The following is a 12,955-nucleotide window of genomic DNA, read 5'->3' on the forward strand; positions in this document are numbered from 1 at the left end:
GACCATGCTGTCAACAGCGGCCACGCACGGCCTCGTTTTCCATTTTAGTGCGTATCCCTCGCTGCTTTTAGATTTGGATCTACAAGGCTTTTTTGTTTTGTTTTGATCTCTATGTGTCGAGAGAAATATTTAAAAACTACAAAATACAAGTTTATTGTATATACTAGGTTATATATATAACAGTACTCTGCACATTTTATGCTCTTTTTTGCTTATTTGAGCCATCTACCTATAAAACTGAGAGAAATAAATAACACCAAAAAAGAATCCCTGAGAAAACTAATAAGAAAGGTACTACAAAGACATCACAAGGCCACAGCCAACTACTCTTGTCTAATATCTATCCCAAAAGAAAACTCTATACCTAGCTACCAGCATGGCGCCGGATCTATACCCGAATGACCTCACACTTCAACCTCAAACACCTTTGCTAGCACCGCACCACCAACCAGCACAATCCCTGCCTCTAGAGGTAGTCCAATCTGGCCTGCCACAGAGAAAGGAACCAGGGCCTGATTTTGTGGCCTCACCATCTGTGGGTAGAAGAACCCAGTTGAGGTGACACCCAGCCATGCCATAGACCATGTTAGGCCGAGAGCTCTTTGCCACAGCGGTTTAGGGGTTGTGGTGATTGGTCCAGTAGACCTTGAAAAAGAGTTCCAAATGGCTTTGGTTCCATCTTCGATCATGAGGCCTAGAGGGGCCGTGAGGAAAAATAACAAGGCGCCGGATTCTTTTGCTGGAATTCCCTGCACAATATCGATGATGAGATGCAGCCCGCCTGAACAGAGGAAAACAACAAAAACATTCGTATACCGCTGCAACAAAGATCTTGGCCTTAGACCAAATAGGTCTTGGGTGATGAAGGCACTAACAGAGGTCAGGGGATTTTGTAACAATTGGTGCCAGAATTTTCTACGAAATCGTTGTCAGTATAATATCCTGTCTCTCCAAGTGATGTGCGGTGAGCAAGCTTACCCCCAGAAGCCCCGTACTGTATCGGCATCCAGTGCTCTCCCGTACAACGGAGGGCAATTTGCAGGCGAGTCCAGTCCAAGTCCCACAGCAATGATCGAAAAGGCACGATGGTGGAAGTCGATGAGAATTCGGCTCACCACAAATCCAGCCATGAGGTTTGAGATGATGCGTTCAATCCATTGCTCGGTCGAGATATGCCATTCAGGCACTGGTGGCAACATCTCACTTTTCTCATGCTCTAAAGCTTGTTGCAACGCAAGTGTAGCAAAGATATCCAGAGCTAAATATTGCCAAACAGCAATGGCTGTCTGGCGAACCAAAAAGCGACCCCGAGGAGGCGTGTTCATATCACGTCGTTTATAATATGCTGGCTGTGGTGGGGCATTCTTTATTTGCCAGGAAGTGTTGATCCCACGAGGGTCAGTGAAGAGCCGAGTGGCGGCATATATTCGAGCCACAAAGCTCTGACTACCTCCAGGCAGATCATTACTATCCTTGGGGTTGATGAGTAGTAGATTTAGGCATTGGAAGATGATGGTCACGAATAGGCGAGCGCATTCACACCATACAAATCCCGGACCCAGCGCTGTGGCCACTGGTATAGCGCGAGATACAATGAAGATAGAGCAAGGAATCGACAGATACCGAAGAACAGATTTCTTTGTTGTTGCGATTAGGAGAGTCGCAGGTATAAGGCAATGGGCAGCATAGAGAGAGAGAATTTGCACAACATTGGAAGAGGTTGACATGACCCGCCTATCCCCAAGCAGAAGGGGGAAACGGTGGACTTATTAATATTAATAGGATGATGATGTTGCGAGAGGTGATTTTTTTTTGAAAAGCGACGATCATTTCTTATTTTCATGCATATACTGCGTGGGCCCTTTACGGCGCGCGATAAATACGAAGATGACAAAATCGATGCATGCTTCTATATAATTCACATTCTTTCGACTGATGCGATACTCTATTCAATATGTTTTTCATTTCAAGGGGTTTGCAAATTGCATACAAGGATGTTCTGATCTAAATATACCCGATATTGGTGGAATGATAAGGGATTCATTAGTGCTATGCCCCCTCAGCTATCCCTAATGCCGTAACATGTAGACTTGCTCCATTGGGAAAGTGGCTATATAATGATATCATGATATAGCAGACTTAAGAATAAATATTGGAAGACGGACAATCTATAAATTCCGTGGGGGGCATCAGCCCTATTTCCCCGCCCATATGGATGTGACAGGTATATATAAACTGACTCCCATCCCACGTACCCGTGGACTCTTGAACAACTGTCTCACTCGAATCAAAATGGACTTAGCTCTCCGCGATGCCGAGACTCGATTTATCGAGCTCCACCCTGAATCGCAACGCCTGCATAGGCTGTCACTCGATAGCTTACCGGGAGGAAATACCCGCACTCTGCTGCACACAGCACCGTTTCCAGTTTTCATGCGCAAGGGCCAAGGAGAAGAACTGTGGGATGAGGATGGGAACAAGTAAATACATCAATCTGGACTTCGAGAACGTGCAGGCTAACACTATTTTCCAGATACTATGATCTAGTCGGCGAGTTATCCGCCGGGTTATATGGCCATTCTCACCCAACGCTGCAAAAGGTGTTGACAGATACCATTCAGAATGTCGGGTTGAGTCTTGGAGCAACGAATGTTTATGAGCAGCGATATGCCTCGTTGCTGTGCAAGCGATTCGGACTCGAACGAGTTCGATTTACAAACTCCGGAACGGAAGCAAACATACACTGCCTTGCTGCAGCCAGGAAATTCACTAGTCGTCGTAAGATTATCGTCTTCCGCGGAGCATATCATGGTAGCGTGCTGTCATTTGGAGCTGGCATCCCGGAAAACAACATCGACCAAATTGATTGGGTGCTAGTGCAATACAACGATTCTAAAGGCGTTCGGGAAGCGTTTTCCCAGAATAGTGATGTTGCCGCCGTCATTCTGGAGGGGATTCAGGGGGCTGGTGGGTTCATTTCCGCATCGCCGGAGTTCCTAGGAACAATCCGCGAGGAGAGCGAGAAAGCAGGTGCGTTGATGATTCTGGATGAGGTGATGACATCTCGGTTGGCACCGGGTGGACTAAAAGATGTGATTGGGGTCACACCGGATCTTATCACTTTGGGCAAATATCTGGGCGGAGGCCTGCCATTCGGTGCTTTCGGTGGCCGAGCAGATATCATGGATGTTTTCAACCCTCTCACGTCCGGGGCTTTGGCACACTCTGGCACATTCCAGAATAACACTTTGATGCTACACTCTGGGTATGCGGGACTCTGTAAAGTGTATACGGCTGAAGTTGCTCAGTCGCTCAATGCTTTAGGTGATGACTTGCGCCAACGCTTGCAACGGGTCTTTGTGGGATCCAAGTTCTGCGTCACTGGCCAGGGTTCTCTTATGTGCGTTCACATCACCGAGACAGGACTTCGCGCGGAACAGATCACTTGTCGAGATGATGTTGCTGCGGTTGAGGCTGCGGATCTCAAGCAGCTTTTCTGGCTGGAACTGGTGAATGCAGGGTTCTGGGTTCAGAACCGAGGATCAATTACCTTGAATATCGCCATATCTACCGCAGCTCTTGATGCGTTCGTTGAAGCTGTCGAGGAGTTTTGCGAAAAACACAGATCGTTGATTGTAGTTTAGTACATGCGTGATACCAGTAAAGTGGCTAAAGAGACACATGAAGACAACAGATGTTCAAAGAATTCTATTTAAATGAAAATCTAACAGGACGAGCAACATAATGCATATGAAAATCAGGGATGTAGGTATCACACTGCATACCAAACTGGCGGATCTTCGACGCAGCGGCCCTCTATAACAGCGTCATATAAGGTTCAAGTTGGGAAATTACACCGATGCAAAGATAGTTATACTCAATCATGCGGATTCTATATATATAGTCATGCCGCGTCATTATGGACACAAATCAGAAAAAAGGCAAAAACCCGACAGTTAGTCCGTCGTATAATAGGGGAAGGTTCACTCGCTCAGGAACAACGCCATAGAAATATATGAAAGAAAAAACACAACAAAAGAAAAAAATAAAATGCCCTAAATGCCCATTTCCACAGCCGGCTGTGTATAGCGAGCTTTCACAAATTCAAAGCTGTCCGTGACGCCTTGCCAAATCCCAGGAACGTAGTTTCGACCCCAGGCACAAATAACGAGAATAAGAAGAGGAATCTGTAGAAACAGTGTTAGCTGTGTACTAGATAGAAGAAAAGAAGCCGGTGGACATGTTTGTTTACTTACCCAGATGAAGTATAGGTTTCGGTCGCTGCCGAGACCCTTCATTCGTCGAGCCTGTTGCTCTCGGAGATGTTTTTGCTGCTCGCGCGAGATAACATTGCGCCCGATTGTGATATCTTTGATATCGTCTTTCTCAACTTGAGCGCGGGACGCTGAAGCTGAAGCCGAAGCCGAAGCCGAAGCCGAAGCCGAAGCCGAAGCCGAAGCGGCAGCGGCAGCAGCAGCACTGTTCTGAGCCTCGAAGTGTTGGTCGATGGCTGCCTCTGTTGCGGCACGGAGCAGACTGGACTTCTTCATGTCGGACTCATCGGTGGCATCGGGGTGAGGGAACAGCTCATCATACGAAGGTGGTTGGTTGGGATTGGGCGCGGATGTGCCCTTCAGGTAATCCCACCAGCCATCCCGAGCAGCAGGTCGGTGAGGGACAAGGTTGGTTATGCGTCGCATCATTCCTTGTCCTTGGTAGTCTTGGAGGGCGGGCATCGCAGGTATCGCAGGCATTGCAGGCATCGGAGGCATTGGAGGAAGGGCCGGAAGATTGGGGAAGGCATTAGCCACGCTCTGCTGGAATTGGTTGATTTGAAGAGCCAGCTGGTCACGCCACGCGACAAGAGGTGCTGGCGGGGCAAAGCCCTGAGCATCCCCGGGTGCGATAGTTTGTTCGCTATTGTCCATAATTTGCGGACCGATATCTTGATGCATACTAGACCGACGAGAAGAGCTGAACTGAAGAGGCTCCGAGTCAGAATCATCGCTAGTTTCCTCCGAGTCATCCAGATCCTCAGAGTCATCAACATCATGACCAAGAGACCCAGAGGCGGAAGATACCTCCCACATCGAGCTGAGAGAGGCGGAGCTGCTTTGCCGGCGGCGAGATGTGAGAGATCCAACACTGCGGGATCGGTAGTGGCGGGATGGAAGCAATGCGGCTTGGTGCGCGGGGAGCGTTGTCGCTAGGTCCGCGGCAGTGAAGCCTCGTACGCTACGAGTGTTGGGATTGGCGCCCGTCAGACGCAAGCGGTGAACAATGTGAGCATGACCATTAAGTGCGGCCAGATGCATGGGTGCATTGCCCGTGTTGTCTTGCACATCGGGGTTTGCACCTCGAGCCAAAAGACCCGCAACAAATCTGGTCAGTCCCAACGATGCCGCAAAGTGAAGAAGACTTTGGCCGGTGGCACTGCGAGAGTTATACCGTGCTGACCGGGGACTATTGTCCAAGTCGATAAATTCCAAGTAGGTCAGCATCTTGGAGTCGAGATCGCCGAGTTTGCCTTGGTTTTCAAGACCTGGTACTTGGCGTTGCTGACCGCCAGAGGAGTTACCGTTACTTTGCATGTCTGCTTGCATATTGAAGAACGCGTTTGGATCGCTTCCCATGATCTGTTGCGCGGTGTGGAATGCATCCGCTTGGCTGCCCAATTTCTGACCAAGGATATTCAGTGCCAAGCGATACATTTGAAGCTCACGATCATCCACATAGCGGAAGAACAGCTGCTGCTTGGGCATGATGGGCTGAGGCTGCTGGACTTGCCCGAAAGTAGGGTGCTCATGTTTGAAAACCACAGACACCAATCCCGGTTGAAGAGCAGGAGGGGTCAGGCAGTTGAGGCACTTGTCACCCCAGAATGTGGTTGTAGTAGCCAAGGTATCACCGAAAACAACCTCCATGCCAGGATAAAACCCGCTGCCCAACAACGTAACCTCAGTACCTCCTGTGATGGAGCCCTCAGCAGGCACCAACTTGTGGATCACTGATGGTAATCGATTGGGGGTATTGTTGAGGGGAGGCCAAACCTGGCTTGAGGAACTCGCACCAAGTCCCATGGGAATATTCGAATCATGGAAGCCATTGCGATTCGAGCCACCTGGTGTCCCCGGACGACTGGGATGGGTGGAGTTGGGCGTTGATGCCACTGCCCCCCGGCCAGGGTATCCAAGCTTTGTCGCTGGGCTGGAGTCGGGTTGAAGAATGGATTGTTATCATTGTTCTGGTTGGGAGTTGGTGGGCCATTTCCATATTGAGACATGGAGGATGGGTTTACGAATGGCCGTTCAGTTGGTGAAGCGAATCCACGAGCAGACGCAAGTTGCGCAGCATTGTTCATAGCCGCTCCAGATGACTGAGGCGTCTCGAGTCTTGTCATCGTCAGTTCCGATGGAAGCCTTCCAGAACTGCTATGTTTGCGTCGTTTGCTCTGCGGCCCTTGGAAATCAGATGGGGATGCTCCTCGAGAGAGACTCCTGGATGCCTGAGGCATATTCCCTCCATTCGTTGAGCCCGGAGCCGCGAATGAACTGGGCGTAAGCTGATATTGAGAGTTGAACCTTTGTTGAAGACTCTGCAGATCAGTCGGCGACTGAGGTGCACCGAGAGAATTTTGTCTATCGGGGTTTTGGCCCGAGGGAAACACTCCAACTCCCGGTACTTGTGTCCCATCCGCGAGGGATGGTGAGGGGCCAGTTGGCGCAGGCGCGGATGGAGCTTGCGTCTTGTGGTCATCGGTTATCATAATCGAATTTGTGATTGCCTGCGCGACCACGTTGTCCAAATGATCCTTCACAGTGAATATAACCTGGAATCCGAGCTTCTCATTTTGGTGTCGGCAATAGCATGCAATCCGCATCGGCAGTTCCACTTGCATTGATCCTGGCGGGACCGATAATCTATCGCCGTAGCCACCGCTGGCGTTTTTTGCTGGTTCGGTCCATTCCTTGATCTCGCTGGTGTTGAAAACAATGACACGCTTCTCTTCATCCTTTTGAAACAATTCATCTTCCTCGGGCTTCCTTTGCTTCTTCCGTGACGCACGTTTCCGTTCTCGCTGTATGCACCCGCTGCAGATTTTCACATCACCCCCATCCAACGGACGTTCGTCATCCGAAGTTGCTTGATAATGATCACCCCTTGTCCGTGCAAATGCCCGCTTGATCTTTTCTCTGTCTTGCATGGCACTTGTGCATACTAGGCTTGTATATAATTGAAGGGTATCGCGGGTAGGTTCGGTGGCAGGAGGAGCAAGAAATTTGAGTTTCGAGATAGTGTGCGAGGGAAGACGGAGTTTCTTGATGCCGGTAGGTAACGGGGAGAGGGTCAATCGGATCGGAATTTGAGTCTCAACGCGAGATTTGAGAGAAGTTGGATGCACAGTGAGAACAGGTTGTAGAGAGTGCGGATTCATTTGAGGTTGGGCCGGGGAGGAAGCGAAGTTGACAGGGAATTGGTATGATGCGGGCGAGCCGAAGTTCATGGCGGGTGATAGCGAGGCGTGGAGAGGTGATTGGCGATTCATGTTGATGCCTCCGAAGCTTTCTTCCAGAAGTGACGAAGGAGAGTGCCCGCCCCATTGCGGAGCCACTCTATCCATATCTTGGGGCATTGCAGTCGAGTATGGCGATTGGCCATTGAGTCCAAAAGCGAAGAACGGAGACCCGGGGGCATGGACCTATGATTTGTTAGCATTGTGCGGAAAACAAGGATGCCGTTTGAAAGACCCACCGAAGGCACAGCATCGACCGACGCCAGCGTAGCGTGGTTGCTCGAAGGACTCCAGAGCTGGGATTTTGAGCGCTTCTGGGGTCTCGGGAGTGACCCATTGTCCGTTTTCAATGGACTAGGACTACTCGCTGCGCTTTCAAAATCGAAGGCTGCGTCCATCGCTTTGTTGCTGACCTCCAGATCCGGATCCATGGAGAAACCACTGTCCATAGGAAAGGAGGGGTCGATATTGAACGGTGATTCCTCCTTGACTGACGATAATTCTGGGCGCATCCAGTCCTCCGCCGGGTAACTAGTAGAAGCCAACGGATTGTCGCTATGCGCTGCGGAGTTTGTCGAAGCGACCGACGTTTGTCGCAGGTGATTCCGTGGCGATTCGGAGGAAGAACTGCGACCCGAATCATCTGGCGATTCGGCTGGCGAGTCCGCAGCAAGAGTCGGCACCTGCCTCAGGGGGTTTTGGTCTTGGTATGGCTTCGAAGGCCCTGATGCGCCATTCGGACGGGAAGTTGTGGCTCGAGCGAATAGGTCGTCAAAGTCTCCCCCAGCATTTTCAGTTGACATCTCGAGTTTTGTGGGGTCCAAAAAGTCGATGTTGGCGTTACGGAAGGTCGACTCCATGTCGTCGTCCATGATAATAGGATCCAGGGCGGCAAATGAGGGCGAAAAGGGTGCCTGCGCTGATCCCATGCTTCGTTTATTTGCTTGTAAATCGTAGTCGAGTTCAACTGTTAACCCGCCACCTTCACAGCAATAATGTTGAATCGCGTGTTGAAAGGGATTCTCGGAGGCTATAGGGATCCAGAGAGTATGACAATCAAGTCTTATCACGTTTTAAACCAGGGCCAGTCTCCGATACCATGGCCCTGAGAAAGGTGAGATTGAAGGGGAAAGTCACTGCCTTCGTCGGGTGTTCTGGAAAGGGGAGCGGGAAAACTGTGACCCATCCAGGCCGGCAGAACCTCAACAAATGTAAATCACCGACTTCCACTGTATAATTATGCTGAGATATCAAGTATTGAATTTATTGAAGTTTGATTTGAAAATGATTATCTTCTTTTTTTCCAGACATGTTTACGTCTCAAACCAAGCTATACCTTTTTGTCAAAATAGACACCTCAGGCCTCACAAGGCGGTGACCAATACTGTACACACCATACGTTCACCCTTTCCCGTATCCATTTGATCATTTGATTTGCTGTTGATCCTGATTCTCCCGTCTGACAAGTCCGACTCTTTTGAGATATGTTCTGTGGCGTCATTATTGGAGACTTTGTATGATACAACTGTTTGTCTCACTTTATGACCCTCTTCTTACGGAGTACTTGATCGGATTGATCCCCGGGGCCGACTACCTGCAATGAGAAAAAGTCCGTACATGTATAAGGATAACACAGAGGCCTGTGCCAAGTGCACACAGACAATTCGGGTCACGTAAAGGCAGAGAGATTGTGGCACCCCGGCTAGCGGCTGTGTCCTACTCCTTGATGGTGTGCAGGCCTAGTTATCAGTTGTGGGCGTGCCCTAACGCAAGTGGCATTATGATGCATTTGCAGGTGATCGTCGAACTCGCCATGGCAAGCGACCTTGAGCAATGCTGTGCTGAGAGCTTTCATAGATAGTGGATGGTCTGTTTTCTCAGGGGGGGACACTCCGTACACCGTGGGATGGGTCTGGCTATCCATAAGGAATTTATCAAAGATAGCCCGGGGGCGAATGGCCGTGATGACCCTGCATATATGAAGATCTAGTTCCTAGGTAATCGCACAGCTGACACTGGCTAGACTCGCATCGAAACTTCCCGCTAATTATCAGGCTGTCAGCGTCTAACGTGATTTATTGTGGCTTGACTAATTTCACCATTTGCTCATAGTTTTGGCACCTTTACGATTTAGGCAATTTACGGTGCAATTCAAACCTGACAGCGCTGGATACATGTACCTATGGACCGCTCGAGACTTTAACCCTGGACTCCTATCTCTCAGAGGGCTGTGATGCAGTCGGATATGATGCCGGTGGAGTATGTTTCAGAATCTCAGCGCAGAGTAGTCCCCTGGGGGTTGGAGGGAAAAACGGTCAAACGGTCTATTCAAATGAAGCTAGTTGGATTGAAAAGCAATAGCTGTTGAAGTTGTATGTTGTAGGAGCTTGTTTTGGCCATATATTCCGTACCTGTTTCAACTCAGAACTTGGAACACTTTACGGAGTCGACTAGAGACGACTGACCTGTCAGAATAGCACTGTGGGGTAACAAACTCGAATTCTCGACCCCTGGAACATCGTATTTTAACGAGATTTCCCCGAGAGCAAAGACTTTTTGAGAACGGAGTTGTCAATTTTTAAGGGGTCGATGAAACTTGGACTGTCAGAGACAACCGCCGAGGATCGACAGCCACCAACTAGAGATATGCCACAAGGTGAGACGCCCCTCTTTGATGCTCCTTCTTGCTCCTGATAGAGCGTAGCTTAATTACGTTTGTTTACTAGTGCAGCCTTGGGAGCATCCGGCGCTTTGAAAATCACAGGCTTCATTTATCTGTCACCTCGAAGATGGGGCTGTCTCGGTCGCTCACAATTCTCCACCTATGGGCGCATCCACAGACTATAGAATCCTTGTTCCATACCAGACACACACCGTTGAACTTAGTGATATCTGTGATGAGGATATCTTGGCAGAGTGGTGCTGCTGTTTGGAAAGGAGCTATGATGCCGAAGACCTGCATATATAAGACCCTCGCATCCAGGGCCACTTGATTTTTCTCATCCATCCTTTGCATTCCATTCTTTTCAAGGTCTAGTACCATTCATTCTCTTTTTTCTGGGTTTGACTTCATTGACTGAAGTCCCCTTTTCATTCTTTTTCACTCACCTTTTGATACTACGATCCTTCGATCCCACGCTGTGCGTTTTTACCTCAAAACTTCTTCAACATGTCTGTATCAAAGATTGCTGGTCTCCTGCTTAGCTCGGCCGCCATGGTCGCTGGTCACGGTTACGTGACGGGTGCTGTTGTTGATGGTACCTACCACGGTGGCTTCCTCGTCGATAGCTACAACTATCAGGCCGAGGTTCCCGAGAACTTCGGATGGTCTGAGACTGCCACCGACAACGGCTTCATCGACGCCACTGGCTACTCTGGCCCTGACATTATTTGCCACAAGGAGGCCACCCCTGGTGCTCTCTCCGCAGAGGTCAAGGCTGGTGGCTCTGTCGAGCTGCAGTGGACCGAGTGGCCCGAGAGCCACCACGGCCCGGTCATCACCTACATGGCTAACTGCAATGGCGACTGCTCCAAGGTCGACAAGACCACTCTCGAGTTCTTCAAGATTGATGAGGCCGGTTTGATCGACGGCAGCAACGTCCCCGGTAAATGGGCATCTGACGATCTCATTGCCGCCAACAACAGCCGCACTGTGACTATCCCCAGTGCCATTGCCGCTGGCAACTACGTTCTCCGTCACGAAATCATTGGCCTGCACTCTGCAGGTGAGACCAACGGTGCCCAGAACTACCCCCAGTGTCTCAACCTGAAGGTCACCGGCGGTGGTAGCGACACTCCTAAGGGCGTCCTCGGCACAAAGCTCTACAAGGCTGCCGACCCCGGCATTCTGGTCAACATCTACACTGCCATGGACTCTTACAAGATCCCCGGTCCCGCTCTGTACACCGGTGCCGCCTCCGGCTCCTCGACCACTGCTCCCGCCTCCACCACCACCGCCGCTGCCACCACTACCGCGCCTACTACCACTGCCTCGACTGTGAGTGCCCCTGTCCAGAGCTCCTCTTCGTTCTCGCACCCGCACTTCACCCGCCGTCCCACCCGCAGCCCCTCCGGCACCCCAACCCCCTCATCCACTCCTTCATCTGCTCCCACTTCTGCTATCTCAACCTCCGCCGAGGCTCCTGTCGTGACCGAGATTGCTACTACCACAGTTGCTTCCTCTGCTTCTCAGGTTACTGACGAGCCTACCACACAGACTGCCAGCCCCTCCGACGTCACCGTCACCGTGAGCGCCCCCGGTCAATCTGCCCAGAGCTCCGTTCCCGCCGCTGGTGGTGACGCCTCCGAGCCTAGCGCCACTGCTGCCCCTACCGCTGCACCCACCGGATCCGCCGGCTCTGGCTCCGGATCTTCCGAGGGTCCCAGCGACTTCGCCGCATACCTCAGCTCCTTGAGCGCCGAGAAGCTCCTTGAGGTTATTCGCTCGACCATGAAGTGGCTTGTCTCTGACAAGAAGGTGCACGCCCGTGCCCTGTCCCACTAAATGCTCGCTCTGAGTGCTAGATTTATAGTTGTGGATCACTTTACATCTACCTCTATGTATCTTATTGAACGTCTTTTAAAACCTGGATCGGGTATCCTGTCTTTTTGTTGATTGTTCGGTTGGGACTGATTTCCTTTCCTTTCTTTTTCCTCCTTGCATTTTGCACCTAGGAGACGATAGGCCTGCTTCGGTCTTTTTTTATACTTTACCTTCATGAATGGAATTGCTGGGTTGCTCAATATCATTATATCGTAGATGCAAGCGTAAGAGATGTCCATATTCACAGACTTCATTTGCTCCCATGTAGACAAACCCTCAGTTCAATGGAACAGGATAAAATCGGGGCAAACAAAGGAATCTGTCGATTGAAAGTGACTAAATGCAACCAAAATCGAAATACATTCCTGCGATACGACATGATGCACATCGTATGCAGAGAAAGGGGTGAGCGCGAACTGCATCGGCAGCGCTAAGCTTGCTTCCGTAGGGGTGTTAGGATTCTTGGCAAGTCGGCGAATTAGGGTTATCGTTGAAATCCCCGACTCTATGTCGATTTACTGAGAACAAGAATAGCCCGTTCATGCGGTCTTATCATGTATTTTTTTAGATATTTTCTCTCCCTGTAGTTTTATACTCGAAGGCTGAAAAGGCGGTAAAGGGGATAAACCATGCAGCTAGCCATCATAGATGGGCTGGGCTGGCCCCATCCAAAGCGGCAAAGTATATCATAAGTAGACTTTCCCATCAGAAGAGCTAGACACAAGTCATAGCTCATCGGGAGAGAAAATGTGAGGGTTGGCGTCATTCACCAGGGCTTCAGATTCATGAATGTCACCAGCATCGATATTGCGAACGGCGAGATATTTATCAATACTTGATTGTGCGTCTTTTTCAGTGAAGAGAGATTCACAACTGAAGCGTCGTCGGACTTTCTATAT

At 50.1% G+C, this 12,955-nt stretch overlaps 4 protein-coding genes across 4 annotated transcripts; 2 read left to right on the forward strand and 2 right to left on the reverse strand.

Annotated features, from left to right (window-relative positions):
• Positions 1 to 404: 404 nt before the first annotated feature.
• On the reverse strand, positions 405 to 1,763 carry N7447_003467 (wax synthase family protein; the record flags this gene model as incomplete). Its single annotated transcript, XM_057227742.1, has 2 exons — positions 405 to 915; positions 979 to 1,763. Coding segments are annotated over 2 exons (1,296 nt in total), but the record flags the coding sequence as incomplete, so codon positions are not given.
• Positions 1,764 to 2,292: 529 nt separating this feature from the next.
• On the forward strand, positions 2,293 to 3,644 carry N7447_003468 (aspartate aminotransferase family protein; the record flags this gene model as incomplete). The annotated part of the gene is made up of 2 exons (XM_057227743.1): positions 2,293 to 2,480; positions 2,534 to 3,644. The coding sequence occupies 2 exons, from the start codon at positions 2,293 to 2,295 to the stop codon at positions 3,642 to 3,644; spliced, it is 1,299 nt and encodes a 432-aa protein (XP_057087084.1).
• A 411-nt stretch (positions 3,645 to 4,055) lies between these two features.
• N7447_003469 (putative membrane-tethered transcription factor (SPT23)) lies at positions 4,056 to 8,442 on the reverse strand (the record flags this gene model as incomplete). Its single annotated transcript, XM_057227744.1, has 4 exons — positions 4,056 to 4,187; positions 4,257 to 6,050; positions 6,122 to 7,699; positions 7,753 to 8,442. The coding sequence occupies 4 exons, from the start codon at positions 8,440 to 8,442 to the stop codon at positions 4,056 to 4,058; spliced, it is 4,194 nt and encodes a 1,397-aa protein (XP_057087085.1).
• A 2,240-nt stretch (positions 8,443 to 10,682) lies between these two features.
• N7447_003470 (AA9 family lytic polysaccharide monooxygenase) lies at positions 10,683 to 12,017 on the forward strand (the record flags this gene model as incomplete). Its single annotated transcript, XM_057227745.1, has 1 exon — positions 10,683 to 12,017. The coding sequence occupies one exon, from the start codon at positions 10,683 to 10,685 to the stop codon at positions 12,015 to 12,017; it is 1,335 nt and encodes a 444-aa protein (XP_057087086.1).
• Positions 12,018 to 12,955: the final 938 nt, after the last annotated feature.

This window comes from Penicillium robsamsonii (genome assembly GCF_028829455.1).
Source record: "Penicillium robsamsonii strain IBT 29466 chromosome Unknown utg000002l_segment0_segment0, whole genome shotgun sequence".
NCBI classification, from domain to species: Eukaryota; Fungi; Ascomycota; class Eurotiomycetes; order Eurotiales; family Aspergillaceae; genus Penicillium; species Penicillium robsamsonii.